A 22,722-nucleotide genomic window follows, 5' to 3' on the forward strand; every position below is an offset into this window, starting at 1 on the left:
AAAAAAAAAAAAAAAAAAAAAACAAAAAAAACAAAAATAAAAAAAAACAAATGTTTCCATTATTTGAATTTACTTTGATTTTGTTTTTAAAGTTACTTTTAAAAATAATATGACACATTGAAAATTGCGCAAAATAAAAGAAAAAAAAAAAAAAAACTGATTAACATTTTTTAACTTGTTAGTTTATAAACTTAAAAACTGATTATAACTTGTTTGTTTTATTTAAAAAAAAAAATAAAATAAAAAAAGGAAAAATCCTTTTGTTTTTGCTTTCGAGTGCTTTTCGATTTATGTTATTTGTTGTGAAAAATAATTTACTGAAAAAAAGAGTAGATTGCGTTTTAATTGCTTTAATAAATAATTAAAACTATTGAAGAGGTGGTTCGGCGTCGTCGAGAGATTCATCTACACTGCAAATCGTGATGAAAAATTAAATTAAAGAAATCATTAAAAAATAATTCAATAAATAAATGAATAAATAAAAATGAAATCAAATAAAGCGTGAAAAACTTTCTGTCAAAAATGTTCCAGAAATGCGGAACATTTCTTAGAAAGTAATTAAGGTTTTTACGACATTTTCCCAAATGCCATAAGTTAGTTATGGATGATATATTGTCGTCAATTTTAAATTCTATTTGATTAAATGCCTTTGACGAGGTGAAAAAGTCTAAGAACAATGTAAAAATTTGAACTCGGCGAAAATGGGGTTTTGTTGAGAAGATTACCAAACGCCAACTTTTGAACAAAGTGAATTTTTAGGTAGGTACAGTATCGTAAGACCAAATTAATCACTTATCCGTCCCTTCGATTTTCGAAAGAAAGTTCACGATGCGTAATACTATGAAGCTTCCTTCTGGTCGTCGTAAACGTTTTCACAAAATCAATATGCCCACCCACATTGCTGGTAGATATAAAGAAACAGGCGATATTTTGCGTCCTTATAATGGCGCCCAATTTACGGAGTCGCTTTCTTCTGATTAAGCCAAATTTTTCTTTGAACCTTTGCTTAACTTTGTTATCGGAACAACATCAAATTTATTTATTTTAAATAATTTTCACAATTACTTTATGGCCCTTAGTTTTTTAGAGAGATGAGAGCTAACATATCTTGGATTTCGATCCACAATTATATTGATTGTGTTTTTTAATATACAACGTCTACGTGGTCATCCTCCTTAACACGTTATTTTGAAAGTATAATTTCGATGCAACAGGGTACAAAATTATCGAATATTATAACACGATTTCGATAAGGCACCGTACGAATTAATCGTGTTAAGCGAAGGACATCTATAATAATAAATGTCGTACATAAATACAAATGATTCCGGTGACCTTGTGGTGCGTATATAATCACTGCACTTTACAAAAATCAGCTACAAGATGTACTTATGGATCTGACAATACTTAGAACGTTAAAGTGGTAATGGCCATCAATCGCGCTTACACCTCCTAGCTTGTGGCTGCTTTCTATCCCTCATAACTCTCGCATATCAAATAAAACGTCTTTTTTTTTTTTTTTTTTTGGAATATTCTCTTTCCGACGCAATTATTTTATAAATGGAAAATATAAAAGGACCAAAAAAGGTAGAGCGTCACGCAATAAACGCAGTGAACCTATTATGCGAGGGGTATGAAGACACATTCGTCAGCGAAACCGAGATATTAAACCAAGTACGATATCAAATGAGGAATTTGGTACCGGTGGCAAATATCGAAAGAATTCTTCACAAATGTCTGCTTGAACTGTCTGGCAGATGTATTATATATCGCATTGATGATAACAATTTCGGTATATGTATATAGTTCTAATCGGGATGAACGTTCTAACGACCATGATGCTATCGAGGGCAGTGAGAGTTGTAAAGATGATAGCGATACCGATTTGCAAAGATCGCTAGTCGCCCCGCGTATTAGCTTTACGGTATCATCCAATGAAGTCATCCCTAAGCAAGAAACGGGGCAATGATTGCTTTATTTTTCAAAATAACGGTAAAAACTTGCCGTTACCGATGCGAAGACGGAAGCCCGCAGCTACATCTTCAGGCTTGAAACGCCTTTTGTACCAACTTACTACTTATGCATGCTTTCAATGCAAAGACCACTGATCCGGAAAGATTAGCGTACATATAAAAATTTTAAATTATGGAGCATTAAAAGAAATATGACAACAAAAAAAAAAAAAAAGGAAAATTTCAAACTTTCAAATAAAAAGGCAATCAATTATGAAAAGAAAAGAGAAATAAATAAAAATAAAAAAGTCGATAAATAGAACGTAACGAAATTTGATTGGTCTGCAGTGATATATGGTACATTTTTCATTTTCATCAAACCGAAATGAGATCATCGAGTAAAGATAGTGTTAGTGAGAAGAAGTTATGTTTAGTGGGTGCAGCGACGAGGATAGCACTTTCTAGTTAGCGTTGCTAATGTGCCCGTCGGGTGAGTTTTGCCGTATGCTTCTTGACTTCTTGAATCTCCATTTCGCGAATTATATGAATATTAGCAGATTCGGTCCAAATCGAATATAAATTAATTTTTTTTATGTAGTATGTTTTATGGCCTTTTTTTTTTTTTTTTTTTTTTTTTTTTTTTTTTTTTTTTTTTTTTTGGCGGTGACTGCAAATGTAATTTGATGCGATAATTGACAAAAAGCTTATCTCTAATATACTTAAGAATTTTGCTATAACGTATGTATGTATATCATTATTGATTTCATTCACAGCTCATTATATAATAGCGTATACCTTAAGTCCTATATATAATATGTAAACACATGAGATATGCAGTGAGGCCACGCTTGAGAAAAAAAAAAATTTTTTTTCATTTATAAATAAATATTTTGAGTTTTCTTAAGGAGTAATGCAACCTTTTATTACATTCGATTGTGACCGAATCGTTCATACCCATGACCTTTACACTAAAAAGATAAAAAAACGAAAAAAACGAGCTAAACTGGACGCGGGTGATTTTCTCTATTTTTAAAATAAAAGTTCTTGTCGGATAGGCGAGTAGGCGTTTTACGCGTGCCCTTTGAAAAGCTTACGTCACTTACAAATTCTTTTGCAGATTTGTAGGATGTATCTTCAATTTCGCTAACGGGAGAATTTTTACCACAAATACCACACAGTTAGGCAGGCAGACAGACGGACAGCCGAACAGATGAATATGATTTGATAAAATCCGAATTTGAAACTGGCCAAGAATTTATATACTTTATGGGATTTTTGAAGCTTGACTCGGCCCGTTATAAAAGTATTGAAAAAAAAAAATTAAACTTTGGTATGCTATAGTATTCGATAGGAGCGGCCAATTTTTTTCATGTTTAGTACGGATGCCACAACATCATCCATAGAATATAAGTCCAAATTTCTGTACATTTATCTGCCATAGTTTATGAATAATGAGTAAAAATACTATTCGTTTCAAAAACAGAGGTGTCCACAGTATACGAGGCTTGTTGTAAGCGTGTCCTTGAACCGATTTGGCGTATTTTGAATACCAAGGTGCGTGCAAGAAGTTATAATTTTGCTGACAAATTTCAAGTCGATAGCTTCATTTTTGCCGCCAGGAGAACATTTATAACAAACATTACACAGAGGGACAGCCAGACGGATAGACGGCTCATGTTTAAATCGATTTAGAATTTGATAGTAATCAAGAATATATGTACTTTGTATATACACCTAATCCGTTGGTGATGGGTATAAAAACGCGAAATTAATTTTAAGGTAGCATTACTCTTTAATTGGGCTATTAATTAATAAATGGCCTACGACTGACAAAAAGCTTTATCGTATATATTCGTGATATGCTTTTATGGTTCTTTCTTTTTATAATATACGATTTGATATGATATTAATATATATGGATCGTTTATTTTAGACGAACTTATCTAATTATACTCGACATCCATCCAACTTATTTTATTTAGGCATATGTCTCCAATTGTCCGTCTGTCTGTTTAATTGCTATCCAGGTATTACTGTATTCATCCCGTATATAGCAGCTTTCGAGATATTGTCAGGAAATTTGATGTGTTGACATATTTTGGTTTAACGATAATTAATATTAGAAATGGATGGAATTAGACTCTCCATATAGGGAAATATGTAAAAAAAGGAAAATTTTGGTATATTGAATAAATGGCTGCGGCCACTTCATTACGCCTCTTCCTTTCTTCTCTTCTCTTCTTTCATTTCTTTTTTTTTCTAGCCATCACCAAATTACACGAATAAGAGACGTTTCCTGAGTGATTGGTAAAAAAAAAAAAAAAAAAAAAAAAAAAAATTGCTAAATGGTGGTTTGATAAAAATAATTCGTTGCGGTAAGTTGGGACTGGATAGTCGGCTTTTCTGATTGTTCCCCAACGCAACGATTCCTATGCAGGTTCATTCTTAAAATGCGGAAAAGGCATAATTTTTTGCATTTTAAGGACGAAGACAATTGAAAAATTGTATTAGACGGAGGGATGTGGGATAGTGATAAAAGTCGACCTTGCCCGAATCTATGTCGGATTAATTGCGTTTTATTTAATTGATTTAAAGTGACCTTCTGTCTCCTTCAAAGGGATTTGAACTTTGTTTTTGTAGTAAATAAAGTTTCTTTGTATTGATGATGTTGACAGGTCCCCCCAGCTTATCTTCTTCATATATAATTTTTTCTCATTCTCATGCTTATTCTCATTCTCATTTAATAAATTTGAATTTTTTAAAGTCCTATATTAAGGTGCCTAAAATGTTCCCCTGTTCAACTTGATTTGCTTTGTGGGTTTAACGTATATATAATATTAGGTGATATGAATGTCTTACAAGTAATAGTCAGACCTGCAACAGAGCGTTTTTACTATTTCTCTTAAATCTCTAAAGTATGTACATGAAAATATATCTTTGATATCGTTTTTTTTTTTTTTTTTTTTAAGAAAGAACACGGAAACCTTCGATACGAAAGGTAACCGAAAACATTGCTGTAATTAATTTAATTTATTTTGCCTTAATAGTTTACTACTTACGGATAACAATTATGCGTAATCGTGATTTTAAGATTTCAATTTGATTTTTGTACCTAAACCAAAATACCATTTATTTAAAAAATGCGACCATATCAATAATAAGCCGGACATTATTATAACCTGAAAGAAAAGAGAGCAACTCTCTTCTATATAGAAACAATGAACCCTGGAGAGATGACATGATTTTTGTAAATGATTTAAAGAAGTGAAAGCACTGCTATCGTAATGTGCAGGCATAGAAGGTCTGGGATATAGAATATGTACGGGCGGTGGCTGATCTAAAGCGTCGAATAGATTTGGATCGAAACGAAAAACATCATTGAAATCTAACTCATGATAAACTAAACTAGAAGGAATCCAATTACTGGAGGTCGCATGTTTGTAAAAGAGAAAAAGAATTTAAAAAAAAAAAAAAAAAAAAAAAAAAAAAAAATGAAAACAATTTCGCAAATTGTTAAATACTTACGCTGGACAAGTGTCTACATTAATACCGCTTATAGCCACTTTGCCTAATTCTATGGTACCGCTTTCTTCACCCTCAACCACATGTATGCAACCGGTGAAATTTTGCTTGTAACGGCCGCCAGTGAAATTATCTAAATCGGGTGCGCCACCTAAAACGATTCGAAATAAGTAAATAAACGTTCGACCTTCATATCTTCTTCCTGATCTCACCTATAAATACATGGCCAGGCAAGCTCATAGTATTTTTGCCAGTTGGCCTAGTTTCATCCGCATATAAGACATGGTCTAATTCTAATATAGCCGTGTTATCAGTACGTTTAACTAATACTATATGACGGTGTCCGTCGTCCACACGTTTATCGGGATTTCGGATGACGGCCTCTTCACCATTCAAACGGAACGCAAATTCAACAATGCCATCCACCAAAGCCAAAGCCATGAAATCTTGTCCAGTATACGTTTCACCTTTGGGTTGACCCCACCATAACAACAAGCCATCGGGATCACTAGTTGAGAAGACCATAGCAGCGAACGAGTATTTCTGATTGGTTTCATCGTTGAATTGTGAGCGATCCAGTTCCAAATAACCGTTACCGCGGAAATTCGCATCAAATTTCAACAGAATGACTGTAACGTTAACGGAATTCTTAAAACTTGGAAATCTGTAAAAATTGGCAGAAACTTACAGTCCTCACAATGTGCGCCAACAAATCCGATAGCGCAATCACAGGTAACTGTATCGTTAATTACATGACATGTACCGCCATTTTCGCAAGGGTCACTATCACAACCTTCGTCTGGGATTATCATTTTGTGTACTGCCACGTCTACGCGATCGTGCTTATCATGTGTCGTCTCTGTTTGAAAGGTTTCGTTCTGATCGATTTCATTAATCTCCCCACAATTTTGTATATTGGCAGCTTCTCGTATATCGGCAATCAAGTTCAATTGTCGTTGAGCTTCATATAACTGAATCAAGGGATAATCTATGCAAGACCATATCATTTTTAAAAATTCGAGTATCCACTTACATTCGATATGCAACCATCGAAACCTTGAGTTACATTAACATCGTAATTCAAGGTAATCTTTTCGTTATCGTAGCCTCCTATGTACAGCGGCGTGCGTATATATAGCGTGCGAGCAGCTCCAGTCGCCTTGGCCTTTTGTTCAGGTTCACTACCTACACGAAGTATACCTTCGCCAAAACGACGCGCTATTTCTATTTCAGTCCATTGATTAAGAGGCAGTGGATTTGTGGAACGTACAACTACTGGCTTGAGACGGGCTCCCGTGTTAATAATCAGCTCAACATGTTTGTTGCGCAACACAACGGCAACGTAATCACCGCTAGGCATTTCTGATTCGGCCGTATACAATAGAACCGCGTCGTCTAAACTATTTGGTCTAACTCGGAATTTAATATTTAGCTTAGAAGCCCGAGGAACACTAAAACAATAATACATTACTTTGTTTTCTTTCCAAAAAAAACTTTTTCACTTCACTTACCCATAGGCAGCAAAACTATTTTTCTTAAAAGCTAAACTATTCTCGTTTAAATGTTCTATGTACTGACAACGATCTCCTGTTCGATTTAGCGGGCACAAGCATTCCAAACCGGTTTCGGTATTTTCACAACGTCCTGCTCCACAGATGCCAGGTGTGCATTGTGTACCTTCCACGCCACAATTCCGTCCTGTCCAACCGGGCTGGCAAATGCATGAGTAAGCCATTTCGCTTTGGCTTTCCATACAAATGCCATCATTGGAGCAAGGATTTGTCGTACATGGTTGGCAGCCATTGATACCCTCTTTCACTTTTGCCTCTTTCATCAGTTCAATAATACTACCTTGTAGAGTCAAACGGCTAATACAGCCTACAAAGCCCACTTTATGATCGACCGCTTCATCAGGCAGCATATCCCAACTAGGCACACCGCCGATATATAAATCTTCTATCAAATCTAATGAAGAGGACGGTGATAGTGTGGGAAATCCTACCGGATGTTGATCGTCGACATGCATAATACCATCGCGACGGAAACGATTAACCCGCACAGTATGCCATTTATTTAATGTAATGGGATGTTCAGCTTGTACAATCATCGGTTTACCATCGAAATCGAAACGGAATTCTGGATAACGGTTCTTGAGCGATAGTGATATATAATCGCCGTTGCCGCGTTTTTGACCATTAAATAATAATAAACCGTTTGGTAATTCTGGACGGAATGTAATGTCAAAGTTAAACCTTATAAATGAATCGCGTAATGTCGGGAAAGACATATAACTTAGAGGATTCTGATCGAATTGAGGTACAGCTCCAGTTACTACCAAAATCGTAGGATAATCGACAGATTCGCCATTCGTATCAGTGACAGTGCATACGTAAGTGCCAGCATCATTGGCCTGGACGTCGTGTAGGACCAACTTATCCTAAAGCAAACATAATAAATAATTGAATTTTTACTAACAGATGCGAAGGGAGGCGAAGTCCTATAATGTTAAAAAAGCTTATGTTAAAGCATTACATTCTCATCTATTGAGAGGACCAAAGTAATGACGATAATAAAATTTTAATCTCCATTGTACGCTTCAATATAGGCAAAGTCAAGTTTCGTTGTGCTAAGCTTCGAGTTATGTGGCATTCGAAAAGTAATCCAATGCAGGCCTTCTGCGAAAGTAAATCATTAGTTATTTCATAATTTAAAATAGACCGAATTAATTGATTAAGCGACTTTTCCAGAAGCAGGGTATTTCTTTCATCGGATGATAGACTGTTTGGTGGAAAACTTGAATCTGTATATGTACAACATTGTTTTGCCTTAACAATTGCAGTCAAAGATCGATGAACTGGCGATCTAGACCCAAGCGAAAAAATTTGAAACGAATTATTAAAAACGAAATGAAACTAGAGCCGCGAATATCTTGAAAGCCTATACGTTTTTCCTCGGTCCGCTGTCTTATATAAACATGTACTACATATATAAACGATCTCAGTCAGATTTTAATTGCGTGAGCATCTGTAGCAAAACTTTTCCAAGTTTTTGTATTTAAAAAGCAACTTACACTTAAAATATCGGTACCCAGTTGCATTTGTCCATATTGCCTTGACCATCTATAGCTGGGTGAAGCTTGACTATTATCCGCATCGCATTTTAATTTCGCCATAGAGCCAACCTTGGCATATTCAATTTTCGGATGCTTCCATTCATGCATAATCTCCTCAATTTCCAATTCATAGGTGGTTGTATATAAATCGCCTTCATCGGTTTTGCATTTGCAGACATAAGTTCCCGCATCGACAGATGTGACATGAGATATAACCAAACGGTTGCCAATTTGCTTTGAAAGAGGAAAAGATAATGAGCGTGGTGATACTTTCGGATAAGTTAATCTTACTTACTTGTATATGAGGCGGTAAAGGTGTACCATCGGCTCTCTCCCACATAACATCACTGTACGTATCATCGGATGAATAGCATTCTACTTCGGTAGATTCACCTACACGTAACTTGGAGTGCTGTTGATCCAGTTTTAAACTCAAGTCGCGGGGCAGAGCGGTTGAGCTCGCATGCAGAGCTGGCGGATAGAAGTGTTGAGGTCTAGCCCCCACTTTCAGTGCCAAGATAAGTGAAAGATGCGCGATACAAGGATGATTACCAGAACGTTTGTGTTATTTATTCATTTATTTATTTATGTTTTTATTGTTTAACACAAAACCAATAACAATGTGCGGTAAGTTGATTGTTACACCAGTATGACAATTTTGGACACACACACATATACACATACATATATATATATATATATATATAGAGATATATTTTTATAGCGGATGTATAGAGTGTTAGATTATGTTGTATTGTATGTAGAAAAAAGTTTTTTTAATAACGATTTATTTGATTTTGTTGTTTTATTATTATTATTATTATTTTTTTTTTTTTTGGCGATTTTTAACATTTGTCGATAAATGATGAGTATAAAAGTTGTAGTAGTAGTAGTAGTAATAGTAGTAGTAGTAGTAGTAGCAGTCAGTCAGCAACAATCACAGACATTTTATTTAGCACATAGGCGATGTTTGAGCGAGAGCGAGAGCAAGAGTGACAGACAGAGAGATACAGTTTTGTGATGATATTGTTTTTGTGGTGATTATAATAATAAATATATAATTTTTTTTTGGTGGGTGTGCACAGTTTAATTGACGTTTTTGATGTGGTTTGTGGAGAGAAATAGAAGATACATAAAAATAATATGTTAGCATATATTGTATACATTTTATTGAAAAATCTATTATACGAAATTTAGAAGAGAAAAAAAAAAAACATTTCTTTTTCTCGAATTGTTTAGCTAATACAAAGAAAAAGAAAACACACAAAAACGTTTTATCTACGAAAAAAAAAAAAAAAAACAAAAAAAAACAATAAATTTGTACCAACTAATAACTAATTAAATGGATAATCAGAACTAGTTACCAACAAATTATGCAAATAAACATAATATCAGAACATTTATGCAAAACTACACCCGGATCTTTAACAAATTGACTTTTTCTAATTCAAGGAATATACGGAGTTAATTCATCAAAAATTTTAGGTTATGTTCAATTATTTACAAAATTTTGGTTGGGATTTTTTTTCTTTTTGCAAATTTTTTAGGTTAATTAATATGTTAATCTACCAAAAAAAAAAAAAAAAAAAAAAAAAAAAAAACAAATATATATATATATATATAGAAAGACTACCGTTTAATTACATGCACTTCGTGATGAATGAAATACAAAAGCGTGATTATGCGTGAGAGGAAATGTGACAGAGTGAATATGATTTTAATATATATGTATTGCAAAGAGAGGGTGATCTGTTGATTAATCCTTTTTGATGAGAACAAAAAGTACTTACACTTATTACTTTTTTTTCTCAATGAGAGTAAATGGAATTTAAAAAAAAAAAAAAAAAAAATAACAAAAATAATAAGAACTTGTAAACGAAATTACACACACAATTAGATTTAAGTGTAAAAACCTTTTCTTAATAAGTGACTCAAAATGGTTAACACTTGTTGAGGAGTCAAATGTTTCTGTTTTGAAAAAATCTCTTTTTTCTATATGAATTACTTCCCGTTATCACTAACTGAAGAACTCCAAGATCTTAGTATTAACTGATTTTCAGGTATTGTCTAGAAAGCATGCGCTTGTAGACACCATGTAAATCATTATTAAAAGGCGTACAATCTTTATTCACTTCGAAAGGGAGTGCTGGCGAATTTTGACGGAAGATGACCTCTAAGATAACTGAAACGGTAGTAACTTTGATGTTGACTAAAAGAGGCGTTAACATTGACAATAAAACTGAACATCCACAGTGACTCAATCCGGAGATCAACTAATTTTATATGTTATGAAAGACCAAATGAAGCCAGCCACACATGTCTAAAGTGCTACTAGCCTTGTCCTATTCGTCAATCGTAAGTTCTTCTGATCAATATTGATCTTAATTAATGTGTGTTTTTTGTTCAAACGAAACTCGCCTTATGGATAGTCTCATAAGGTCATTCGGACTTTCCACAGGGAATTCATTTTCAGCCTAGAAGATGGGAAAAGTTGTGTCTAGCGACGAATAATCTTTTGAATAACGGACTGAGTGTCATTTTATAAAAAAAACGTTCCGGTTTACCAAAAATCGACTGAGACTTGGTCAAACATCTAATAAATGCTGTTTATCTAGAAAATTCAGACAGTTATGACAGTTGATCGTTCTTCAAAAGTAGAAATTGAAAAATTTTTACATATGCTTTGCTTTCGCTTAATGGCACTTATTTTTGAGAAATACCATGACAATGTTTCGAACTTGAAGTGTTATTCTGGTGAAGAATTCATTTCATTAATGGATGTACTCAATGAGCCATCATTTCGGTGACTTTATTTTAACTCTGGAAAGTGTAGTAAAAAGAAATCCAAAAATTTGCAGCCAGCCACTCTTTCTGTAAAGAATTTAGCCTATATTGGCCGTCATCTTTTAATCCTTAAATGGATATTGTTGCCAATTAGCTATACTCAAGTTCCATTTAATTTTAAAATTAATTACGATATATGGTAAAATTTTAAAATTAATTTTTTTTATAGCTAGAATGTAGACAATTGGCAACAATATGCATATAATGGACAGTAAATTGAATGAAAATTTTTGCGCTTACATTATAACCAAATTGAATCACTCTCTTGTTTAAATACAATTTTCATTTTTATATATATTACTGGTGTGATTTGGTGTAATCTCTAATCTAGTAGTGTTTTCAAAAATGCGTTCGGAGTTGCATTCTCTGTGTTGTTGTGGGACCAAAATGCAATGTGCCACATGTGATAGTTCGACATAGATGAGAGAGCATTTTACAAATTGATTCGTTGCTCTTTGGATTGCCAAAAACTACAATTGCATTACCTCTGTACCAACAACAAGGATATCTTAACTTAGTGAGCCTTCAAACTAAATGCATAAAAAATAAACAAAATGTGTAAAAAATGTGTGGCTTTTCAATATTGCGATTTTTTTTTTTTTTGTTTTTTGCCAAGTGAACAACAAAGTAAATGAAAAACCAAACAAACATACAGAAGAAGTACAGAAAAGAAAGTGAATGAAAACTTAAAACAAACCGATTTTTTTCTTCATTAAACTTTGAGCCTTTTTGGCCGAAGAATATTTTTTATAAGCCGGCGAGCTTTTCAGCAAGCGCTGTTTACGTCTTTTATTATGGCGACTGGGCGCAGACACCGTAGACTGTGTTGTTGCTAGGGACGACTGTGATGTTGCTAGAGGTTTGGGTCTTGATTGATAGCTTGAATGCTTTTTCCAACGTTTTAGGCCGTTATTATTACCATTGTTTAGCGGACGCGTGCAATTGAATTCATCTGAATGATCGGTACAATCATGTATGCCATCGCAAACCATTGATTTAGTTATACAGGTGTGAGGGTGAGAGATACACCGGAAATCACTAGGTTGACAAGCATATGAACGATTGCTGCTGTTATTAGCTGTCAGAGACGTGGCCGTGGTGAGCGGTTTAGCTTTTATGGGTTTCAGTGGCTTAACATCTTTTGTGTGTTTTTAGTGAATTTGGTTTTTTGAGAATAATATTTTGAAAAAAATATTTATAAATAATTCAAAATGTTTTTGTATTTTTTTTTTTTTTAGTTTTTGTTTTTGTTTTTGTTTTTTTTTTTTTTTGTTTTTGTAAGGATGAACAGTGTAGAAAAAAAATTCACGAAAATAAAAGAGTAAAGAAGATGTATTAGAAAATTTGCGGACGTTTGTTTTTATTTATGTTGTTAGATAAAAAACAAGAGAAAAGAAGAATATACGACCTAAGCCGAATTTTAGATAATCATCGTCCACTTTATAATTGAATTGGGAGAAGGGAGAGATTTAATCTTCTCCCTGACTTAAAATTGATAGGTTTTTCTGAAATTCGTTCAAAAACGATAGTCGGTAATGTTGGTCGACTTTTACCGAGAAGACTAATCATCTATACGTAATACATAATCTAAATCGATTTCGGCTAATATATGCAGATCCAGATTTGTTAGTTCACTTAAAATTTTCTTAAACCAGCTTCAACAGACGGACAAATGTGTATTGAATTGAAAAGCCTTCAGTCTCTGCAAGACTTGAGCCCGGTGTAATCATTTACTATACACGAATCTCTTTCCGTATTAAAATTGTCATAAAATATATCGATACCGTGGACGGACGGACCGAATTAGAATGTCTTCAGTATTGGTAAGTTTAACGGATATTGCTATGGTGGAGGATATCATATATAAAAAAATGCCTTAGAAAATACTTTATAATTAAATTCAAATACCTTTTAAATAAGAGGAGGGGGAAGGTCAGGGAGGAATAAAACAAATTTATTAATTTAGGCTTTAATTCATTGCTCAACACTAAAGACACAAGGTTATTAAAAGTCTGTTAAATAAAGCTTTCTTAAAAGCACAAAGGATAAGAGAGGGAGATGATTATTAATAATACTGTTTAAAACCAGGGTTGATTTTAATTCAATTTGGGTTACAACAGAGGCTAAGATCATAATCAATGACACATATAAGACGGATAAACAGACACTTAATTTTGTTTTGTTTTAATAACACACACAATACATACATATATATATATATATAGAAGTATATATATACATATATAAATAAAATCTATATATATGCATAAGTGCATATATATACATACATATACATACATATACACATATATATATATGCATTACATATTAACTATATATCATATATATACATAAAGTAAACATAAATCGTTTGAAATGAAAAAATTTTTATGGATAATTTTCAACATAACTAAAAAGTTAAATTCTACGCGTGTATATAGCTAAAAAAAAAAAAAAAAATTGAATATGTATATTTATATGAATAACTTTTCTTTTTAAATGCAATAATAATACTTGAAAAAATAATGTATAAAAATTTAGCTAATTAAAAAAATATTAAAAAAATACTTAAAATTTTAATTTTTTTTTTTTTTTTTTTTTTGTACAAATATTTAATAAAATATTTTAACACACCTGTACAGATATAGAAAACCATGCAAGGTATCTCAGATTGGCTGTAACCTCCTTTAAATTTTTTTTCGTTTGTATTTCAATTGTTTTGATTCGTATATAAAAAAATGATTAAAAGAAATATTTTCATAACATCATCATTTAGTGTATAGGACAAGCAGTGTGTTGAGGAGTAAAAGAAAACAAAATTTTTTTTTTTTATATTATAATATAATTAAAGTTAAGAAAATATATTCATAATGGTGAAGTGTAGCGGTAGTAGGGGTGGATGAAAGAAAAGGGAGAAAAAAAGAAGAAAAGAAAATCAAGAGAAAATAAAAATGTTGTAAATTTTATTTTTTCATGTCTAATTTGGAATTTTTTTTTTTTTTTTGTTTGTTCACTTCTTTCAATATTCAAAATAATTTGTAATTTAATTTATTCGTTTTTTTTTTTTTTTGTTTTTTTTTTTTACTATGGAAAACTGATTTTTACTTATTATAACGATAATTTCTTTACACAAAACACAAACTTTTTAATTGTTTTTTGCATTTTTTTTTGTTTTTCTTCAAATCAAATTTACATAATAACATTTAAATTATTTTATTTACACTGTATGTGATTTTGCTGATGCTAGAAAAGATTTAAAATTTTCTAAAACAAAAGAAATTTCAAAGAAAAGTTTTCAAGTTCTTTCCGGATTAGCGAAATCGTAAATCCGTCATATAGGATAATATTTGCTGTGCGCATATTGAACGCATGGATACTGAGATCAATCAAAACGATCGGTATTAATGACATTTACTTGCAGTTGAATAAATTGAGATGATAGAATGGAAATTGCTATAATGCTATAAATGTTTATGTCAGCCCACTAGGATCGTACTATCATAAAATGAAGTTCCACTACATTTATCCTTTCGTGTTTAGCCTTCGGAAATACGCGCACATAAAGCACATATATAGCCATAATACATATATATTCACGATTTGATTTTTTCATTTCCGTCCGTTTGTGTGTCTATTTCTTAGTCATAAAAATTAAGGCAGATTATCGAAACCAATAAACTTTGGTAATAGGTGTGATCTTTCTAAGTCTACATCCACAATATAGACACAAAAAAAAAAAATCAAAAATACATTATATAAGATCAGTGTGATTTACATCGTCTAACTGACACGTCCTCAATGTTAACAAAGTAATTTACAATTTTTATGTGTCATCTAGACATGTTCGATGTCATGTATTTGTCTTAAAATGGTGATATTGACATTCGATAAGAATAAAGTAAAAGGTGTCAGCTCCATTCAGGTGCAACGAAGATACCATGTACGAAAAGGTTAGTTGAGATTCATATTTTCTGAGATTTTTCAAAAAAAAGGTCGTTTGAAATTCAAAACGGATTTCAAATCTCACGCTAAAAGCATAAGAGTTTCAAGTAGAGATATTCTCATTGAAATTGATCCCTAGAATGATTGCATAGCATGCTGCGTTACAAACTTATCGTATAGACGATAATCACGAGTCTTGGTATCATCGCAGTAACGTACGCTGTACCTTCTAACACATATAATGTCCTTTACATTTCTATGTACTTATAATAAATTCGTAGAATCTGAAAAAGAAAGCGTAATGGGAGTATTTTGGGAGGATTTCATTAATTTTGACTCGGACATATTGCGATGGCAAAAGCAATTAAAGCAAATATAATAGATAGCGTGAACTAAAATGAAGATAACATATTCCCCCTTATTAAAGGAAGAACATTTCGCTTAATAAGCATATTCATATAAAGACTTACGCCTTACATTGGAAGTGGTCAAAAAAGTGATCCGATCCGAATCGTTTTCAATAGCATTCGTACTTGAGCCAAAGTATGTTGGTGTACCAAACTTCAACAAAATTTCTTGAGAAGTACTCATCCTGCTATTAAGCATGGTAGGAAGAGACGGACTGGCTAGCAAACAGACTGGCGGATAGATAAGCTTAGATCGATTCAAAAGGCGAGTCTGATTTGATCTGTTTAATAAAAGATTGGCCTACATGAAGTCATTCTGGGTGCTGCATACATTCACGCAAACTTAATGTCCCGTTTGCATCACTCACTGTGTTAGATATAGCAAGTAAGTAAGAAAATTATATTCGGTCGTGACCATCACTGCTGTCCCAAAAAAAAAAAAAAAAGAAAAAAACGGAGAAAAAAAGGAAAATAAGTAAATTTTTGTACTTTTTAACATTGGATGGGTGTGATTGATTTTTTCTATTTTCAAAATAAAAGTCGAAATTTATACCCTGTGTGTCATGTACGTGATGAGTAACAAGGAGAAAATACGGAAAGCGAAGGTGTTCGCCATTTTGTGGACGTAGCTTTCGTTTTGTCAACGTTAGACTGTTAACCACAGATATAACACAGTAGCGCGGATGGATAGATGGACAGATGAACGGGCGGACGTGCTTATGTGCATTCCGAATTTGAAACCCGTCAAAAATTTATACACTTTATGGGTGCGTTATAAAAGTATTGAAAAAAAATAGATTTTATTGCACTAGAATATTGGGTAGGCGTGGTCAGTTTTTCTCATTGTTGTAGACGTACCACAGCATCGTCCATGGCATATGCGTTCAAATTTTCGTGATTTTACCTGCTATGGTGTATGAGTAGTGAGGGAAAAACCAATTATTATTTCTTCTCAGTCTATGTAATAATGTAAGCGCGTCCTTCGACTGATTTTGCTCATTTACGATATCAACCTGTTGGCAAGAACTTCTAAGGTTTCTGCCAAATTTGAAGTCGATGGTTTTATATTTGCGGTCGGTATATAGGATGCGATGATGGAGTTTCTGAAACTTCCTTCTAGGCGTGGCAAAGTGAATATAATCGTCACCCTTCGGTGATAAACCGTTAGCTCAGCTATTTTTGGATAAAGACGAATGAAGATTTCATTGATTGATTTGTATTCTTCAGAACAGAGTTAAAACGTAAACGTCGTGCGATAATTCTATGCAATAAAATATGAGTTTCTATTTGATTTATTCAATAAGTGCACGACTGTATTGAGAGTAACTTGAAAACTTTTCAAAATAAATGTATTTTTGTTGGGAAATGAGAACATACAACTACATACATATATACATAAAATACATATATCTATATTTAATATATTGTTTTTTTTTTATTATTATTATTTACGAATGTGAATGTATCTAAAAACAAAAGAACATATACACATATATATATATATATATATATATATATATATTCATGGACAATATATTATGGCACAGAGAACATAATTAAAAAACAAAATGAAACTTATGGAACGCGATAAAGTTGAGAGATGTTTGACTTTCAAAAAACCAATCCCTTAGACCAACGTTGCTCAGATGTGAGAATGTTGTTACAAGTCCATTCCGCTGCTTTTCAAAACCAAATTTTCGAAATTCTGTTTTTTTCTTTTCATAACAATTCTGAAAGATGTTACAAATTCAATTTGTAAAGAATTCAAGTTCTTTCGATTCCAATTCAATAATTTTCTTCAAGATCCTAAGCTTTGCGAAAAGCCTAAATTAATGCACAATCTATTTTGCTCATCTACTTTCCCTTTGCAAGTAAGTGAACGCAGAAGAGATAAAGCAAATAAAGAGAACATGGATTATATTATTAAACTTATCATTAAACGGACAAGAGACAATTCCCTGATAAAATCCCAAATATTATGGTTGCAACATAAAAATTGGAGTTCATTTTCTAGGCGTATTTCCTTTTAAGGGGATTACGAGAATACAAATTAAGTTTAAATTCCGTTAAATTTCATAATATTAGGTTTGAATTTGAAAACTAAAGCAAATAGATAGATAGAAGAGAATAGTCGGACAATCATAGGCATCGGGAGGCGATGATTGAAACTGTCTAGCTGTACGGTTAAGCAGCGGCCTATTCTGATAAAGGAGTATTGAAAGAAGTAATGAATAAAATAAAGAACAACTTAAGAATATGAAGTAAGTGAAATTTAAGTTAGGTTAAGTAAATTTGAGAAGAGAGCAAAAGACGTGCATCAATTCAAAAAGTAGAAAGCGATAAAGTAGAGAATGAGGCAAGAAAGAAAAAATATTTTGAAAATTAATACAAAGAAGAAAAACATAAACAGAGAAAAGACAAATCGAAGATGGGAAAGTAAACAGGAAAGCGGAAGAAGCAGGTAAATGTGTAAGAAAGAAGTGAAGGGCGATAAAATGAAAAGAGACGCATTAATGGCCGACAATATCTTCAGCGATAAGTTTTTAAGTTCGCCCTTGTACGAATTATTCAAATTGTACCTAACCGAATGACGGGATATATTGGATGTTGAGATATGCCCATATATAGATGTACATAAAATATTCCTGATTAGATTTGAGCTTGTCCACTCCTCCGTTTTTGTTTGATTTTCCTCTTTTGTTGGATTGCGGAAAGTCAAACCTTACTCTCACTCTTTAATCACACGGATTTGGAGGCAACACAGATAGCCCATTAGACATATGAAATTGCAAATATACTTTCTCAGGCTTACTAAAAGATTAGCGTAAAGTTGTTGCAATCTAAATAAGATATTTTGTAGTTATAGTGGATTGCTTCGAGGTAAAGGTATATAAGATTTTCATTTCTCTTAACAGTGATGAAATATTGTTTCGACATTGTTTAACCTTTACCATCTGGAGAGATATTCAACGCTCAATTTTCATATAGGAATACGATGAGATGGATTGTAGATGAATTTTGTTATATTTTTAATAATTAATAAAGCCTTGTCCATGTCCTTAAATCACACTTTTTGTTATCCCAGGGGTGTGGCGAAAACCAAATACTTGATCTTAAGAGATTTTAATTTGAACGGGTACACTTTGTGAAATATTCGACAAGTAGTCGTGTAAGAGGAAGCGACGAAATTAGTAAATTTTTAAGTTTAAAGACGTGGTGAAGTAATATGTATAGAAAAGAATTCATGCAAAGAGAGGAAGGAATAAAACAGGAAAGAAAAGTTAAGAAGAGAAGCAAAGAGAAGAAGATAGTTAAAAAGAAAGGAAAGAAAATAAAGCAGGTTGTCTGTATGAAATCGAGGGATAGAGAAAAGTTTATTAAATAGAAAGAAAAAATGGGTAAGAAAAAGTAAGAAAACTAAAGAGAGCTAAGTAAATAAAAAATGGTAAACAATAAAAGGTAAATACTAACAATTAAATAAATTAAAAAAAAAAAAATATTATGTTTTTTTTTTCAAATAAAAAGGGATCCGCAACCAAAATTTTGTTATGAAATGTTTCTAAACATGATAAAGTTCTATGTTCCGTTCGATTTCTAACCTAAAGAAAACCGCAACCTTTTTAACAAATGAGAAATCAAATCAATAAATAAAATAAAAAATTTTTTAATCATTTTTGTTTTTTCGGTTATCTGGTTAATATTATTATTTTTTATCATTATTTTTCTTTTTAATATTTATTTAAACAAAATGAAGATTTTAATTGATTTTCGTTTTAAATTAGGCTTAAGTGTTAAGAAAATTTAATGGCAGCTAAGAATTGTTTGTAAAAATGTTGCTGTTAAAAAATTAATTAAAATTGTTAACATTATAAAAAATAAAAAAAAAAAAATTGAAAAAAAAAGAATATTGACAAAAACAAGTTGTGGTTAAAAAACACTTAAAAAAATTATATGTTTTGTTGGGTTTTAATAAATTGTAAACACGGCAGGCATGCAATTACAAAATTAATATGATTCGAATAACCTCCACCGGGTTCTTGTATTGGAAATTTCGAAATTTACAGAGAAATATTTAGAAAAAAAAAAAAAAATATATGAACGGAATTTTTTTTTTTGTTTTTTTTTTTTTTTGGTTAATTTACACTGTTTGCCTAAATGTTAAACTATTTACATATAAAACAAGAGGAAAAAAAATGGTTAAAAAATAAGTAAAATCAGTGGTGGTTTTTCAATGCATTTTCGATTTACGTTTTTCCTGGACATGCCCAATTTTCAGTTGTTTCTTTGCATTTACGACATACTCATTTTAGGCTAATTTTTTTAATTTTTTTCTGTTTTCTCAATAAATTTTTAAAATAATTATATATATATATATTTTTTTTTTTTTGCTTTTTATTTATAACGTCTATCATAATATTGGTTGGGTCTTTGTGATCTGGCACTTTGTTCATGATACTCACGCGAAATTCTCAATTCGGCATATGACGGTTGGGATACATCGCCACCGGTTGTAAAGGATTCGCATATATAGCGGCCTTCATCTTCTTTTCGCACCTGATATAAAAGAAGCTCATTGCCACGCTTCTGGGCAGTTTGAGGCAGTGGTAAGTTATCTTCACGACGCCAATTGTACTGAGAAAATCATAGTAAATAAGAAAGGAGGAGTCATTCAGAAATTGATTATAAACTAAGAATTTTGGAATCACATCCATTAAAACCTTCGTATCGCTTAAAATGCAAAAGATCAAAAGATATAAAAGATCCCTTAGAATATGCACACTGAATAGCCTACTGCTGTATACTTCAGCAAGTGAGGAATACGCATTGAAGATAATGTTTTTATCTAGAAGTGTTGAAGGCTCGTTTGCTTTTCTTCAAATAAATAGTATTTAATCTATTTCTTTTTCAAGTTTTTGTTTGTCAAACTCTTCTCACAAGTTCTACATACTAGACCCAGTAGAGCAAAAATTTATGTAAATTTGTTATGAATTTGTTTTTATAAGGTGAATAAAGGTGAGCGTCTTTCGAAGAAAATTGAATTAGGTTGTGTGCTTAATGGTGTTTCCGTCGCAATAGTGAATAGTGCTGTTTTATATGGAAATATAGACTACGCTACATATCCTCAATAATTTAAAAGAATGAAATATGGGCTATTCATAACCTGAAGAGGAACGATCATAATGCCTAAGGCAATTTTAATGCATTGGCCTGCGACCATATGTTTTCCTAAATGACTTTTTTGTAGCAATAATTCTCAGCAAGGGGGCTCACCTTTAAATTAACGGAGTCTTTGCATATAATCAAGCTCAAGTTGCTCGCATTAGAAGCTTAATGCAGACGACAATTAATTGTTTAGTGCTCAATTCATGTTGATCTCTGCAATGGCATTTACTTTCTTTAACCAAAGATTTCAGTACTGAGGAATGCTTGTTTTAAGCAAAATGCAACAACCAGATGCTACCCAAAATATTGCCTTAACACAACGCTTTAGTTCTGCCTACGGTTTACGGACGGTGAATATAATCGAATTATTGAAAATATTTATCTATTATAGGAGGTATAGAGCTTTCCGCTTTTCTGAACCAATATACTTGCATGTATTTGTAACATTCTCTTTATGTCTATATTCTACCGACAGAGAAACGTACATCGGCCGACCTGAATTTTTTTTAACAAGAAATTTAAGTCCCCTCATCGGTATGTTTATTTTGATTAACGTTGGCAAATGAGGGAATAATTCAAATAATTTAGATTGGCGAAGAATTGGGACTTAAATGCCATGATCTTCCTGCTAAAAGGTTCTATATTTGTGAGAGTTATTTAAAATTTTTATTTGAATGGTAAGTTCATTGACGTGCCTAATATTAACAAAATATCCTTGCGATATTGGTACATGTGCATTTACGTGGATTCGTCTGAAGGCGATTATAACCGTTGCATTTATTTGGTTTTCAAACTTACCATCACTTCACCTCGTATTGGCGTGTGACTGGGTTGAGCATCACAGGTCATGCTCACTGTATCGCCTTCATTCAATTCATAAAAACGACTAGATGGTCGCGGTTCATATGTATGACCACGATTAACTACAACTTGAGCCTTTTCGGTAGTGTTGCCGTAACGATTCGAAGCGGAACAGTAATACAATCCTGCGTCAGCGGGAGTTATTGAAATGAAACGCAAATGTTGACCCTCTATATGGACAGATCTGTAAGGAAATTTGGTGTCAGAAATTTACTCACGCTTGCAATTTTCGTCCAGCACTTACGACGGGAGAGGGCGATTGTTTTCGGCATGCCAAGATACATGAATAGGCTCTTCACCTTCCACCTCGCAATAAATATCAACATTTTCATTGGCAGTCACGTAAATAGGCATTCGAGGATGTAATGTAATGTGTGGTATGGGTACCAACACTAATTCTGCTATATGGAAAGTGATAACTGAACCGTGGTTATCATATGCATTACAAAGATATTTGCCGGCGTTTTGGTCGGTAACACGCGTTATTATTAAAGTATTTTGATCATTATAGGAATTCGCTGGTAAGGGACTACCATCCAAACGTGTCCAACGTACTTGTACAGGCGGCCCATAAGACGCTAAGATTGAAATTTATTTTAAGAGTTTCACCTGCATATTAATTTTGTTAAATTTCGACCTTACTTAGATTACAAGTTAATTGAACATCCTCCCCAGATTTTGTGCGATAGATATTTTCCGGTAGCGACGTTGGTGTGTGATAAGGAGATTGCGGTGGATAAGCAGGTGGTGTTGGATAAGAGGGTGGATAATGCGTCGGTTGTCGATGAGGTGGCTGTGGATGCGGCTGATAAGACGGTTGGGGTTGATGAGGTGGGTAATACACATCGCTGTCATCTGTACGTAAGGAAGGATAATATTTTTTAATATATGGACTAAGTAGAAATCTCATGATTTCTTA

General features: G+C 32.7%; 1 protein-coding gene across 28 annotated transcripts in view; it reads right to left on the reverse strand.

Annotated features, from left to right (window-relative positions):
* Positions 1 to 345: 345 nt before the first annotated feature.
* LOC119640798 (basement membrane-specific heparan sulfate proteoglycan core protein) overlaps positions 346 to 22,722 on the reverse strand; it is a 205,498-nt gene continuing 183,121 nt past the window's right edge. For 23 of the 28 annotated variants that reach the window (XM_038039037.1, XM_038039089.1, XM_038039073.1 and 20 more), the window contains 14 exons: positions 22,446 to 22,658; positions 22,048 to 22,381; positions 21,741 to 21,987; positions 20,240 to 20,411; positions 14,065 to 14,115; positions 12,128 to 12,568; positions 8,882 to 9,090; positions 8,545 to 8,820; positions 6,986 to 7,911; positions 6,508 to 6,925; positions 6,163 to 6,445; positions 5,687 to 6,103; positions 5,478 to 5,625; positions 346 to 410 (listed from right to left, as the gene is read on the reverse strand). In XM_038039037.1, coding sequence (XP_037894965.1) covers positions 368 to 410; positions 5,478 to 5,625; positions 5,687 to 6,103; positions 6,163 to 6,445; positions 6,508 to 6,925; positions 6,986 to 7,911; positions 8,545 to 8,820; positions 8,882 to 9,090; positions 12,128 to 12,568; positions 14,065 to 14,115; positions 20,240 to 20,411; positions 21,741 to 21,987; positions 22,048 to 22,381; positions 22,446 to 22,658 — 4,178 coding nt within the window. In that variant the 3' untranslated portion in view covers positions 346 to 367. Of the gene's footprint in view, positions 411 to 460; positions 2,105 to 5,477; positions 5,626 to 5,686; positions 6,104 to 6,162; positions 6,446 to 6,507; positions 6,926 to 6,985; positions 7,912 to 8,544; positions 8,821 to 8,881; positions 9,091 to 12,127; positions 12,569 to 13,748; positions 13,872 to 14,064; positions 14,116 to 20,239; positions 20,412 to 21,740; positions 21,988 to 22,047; positions 22,382 to 22,445; positions 22,659 to 22,722 lie in introns of those variants that run through there. The other 5 variants (XR_005247742.1, XM_038039047.1, XM_038039115.1 and 2 more) reach the window with 5 other exon arrangements.

This window comes from Glossina fuscipes, unplaced genomic scaffold, assembly GCF_014805625.2.
Source record: "Glossina fuscipes isolate IAEA_lab_2018 unplaced genomic scaffold, Yale_Gfus_2 0, whole genome shotgun sequence".
Taxonomy (NCBI): domain Eukaryota; kingdom Metazoa; phylum Arthropoda; class Insecta; order Diptera; family Glossinidae; genus Glossina; species Glossina fuscipes.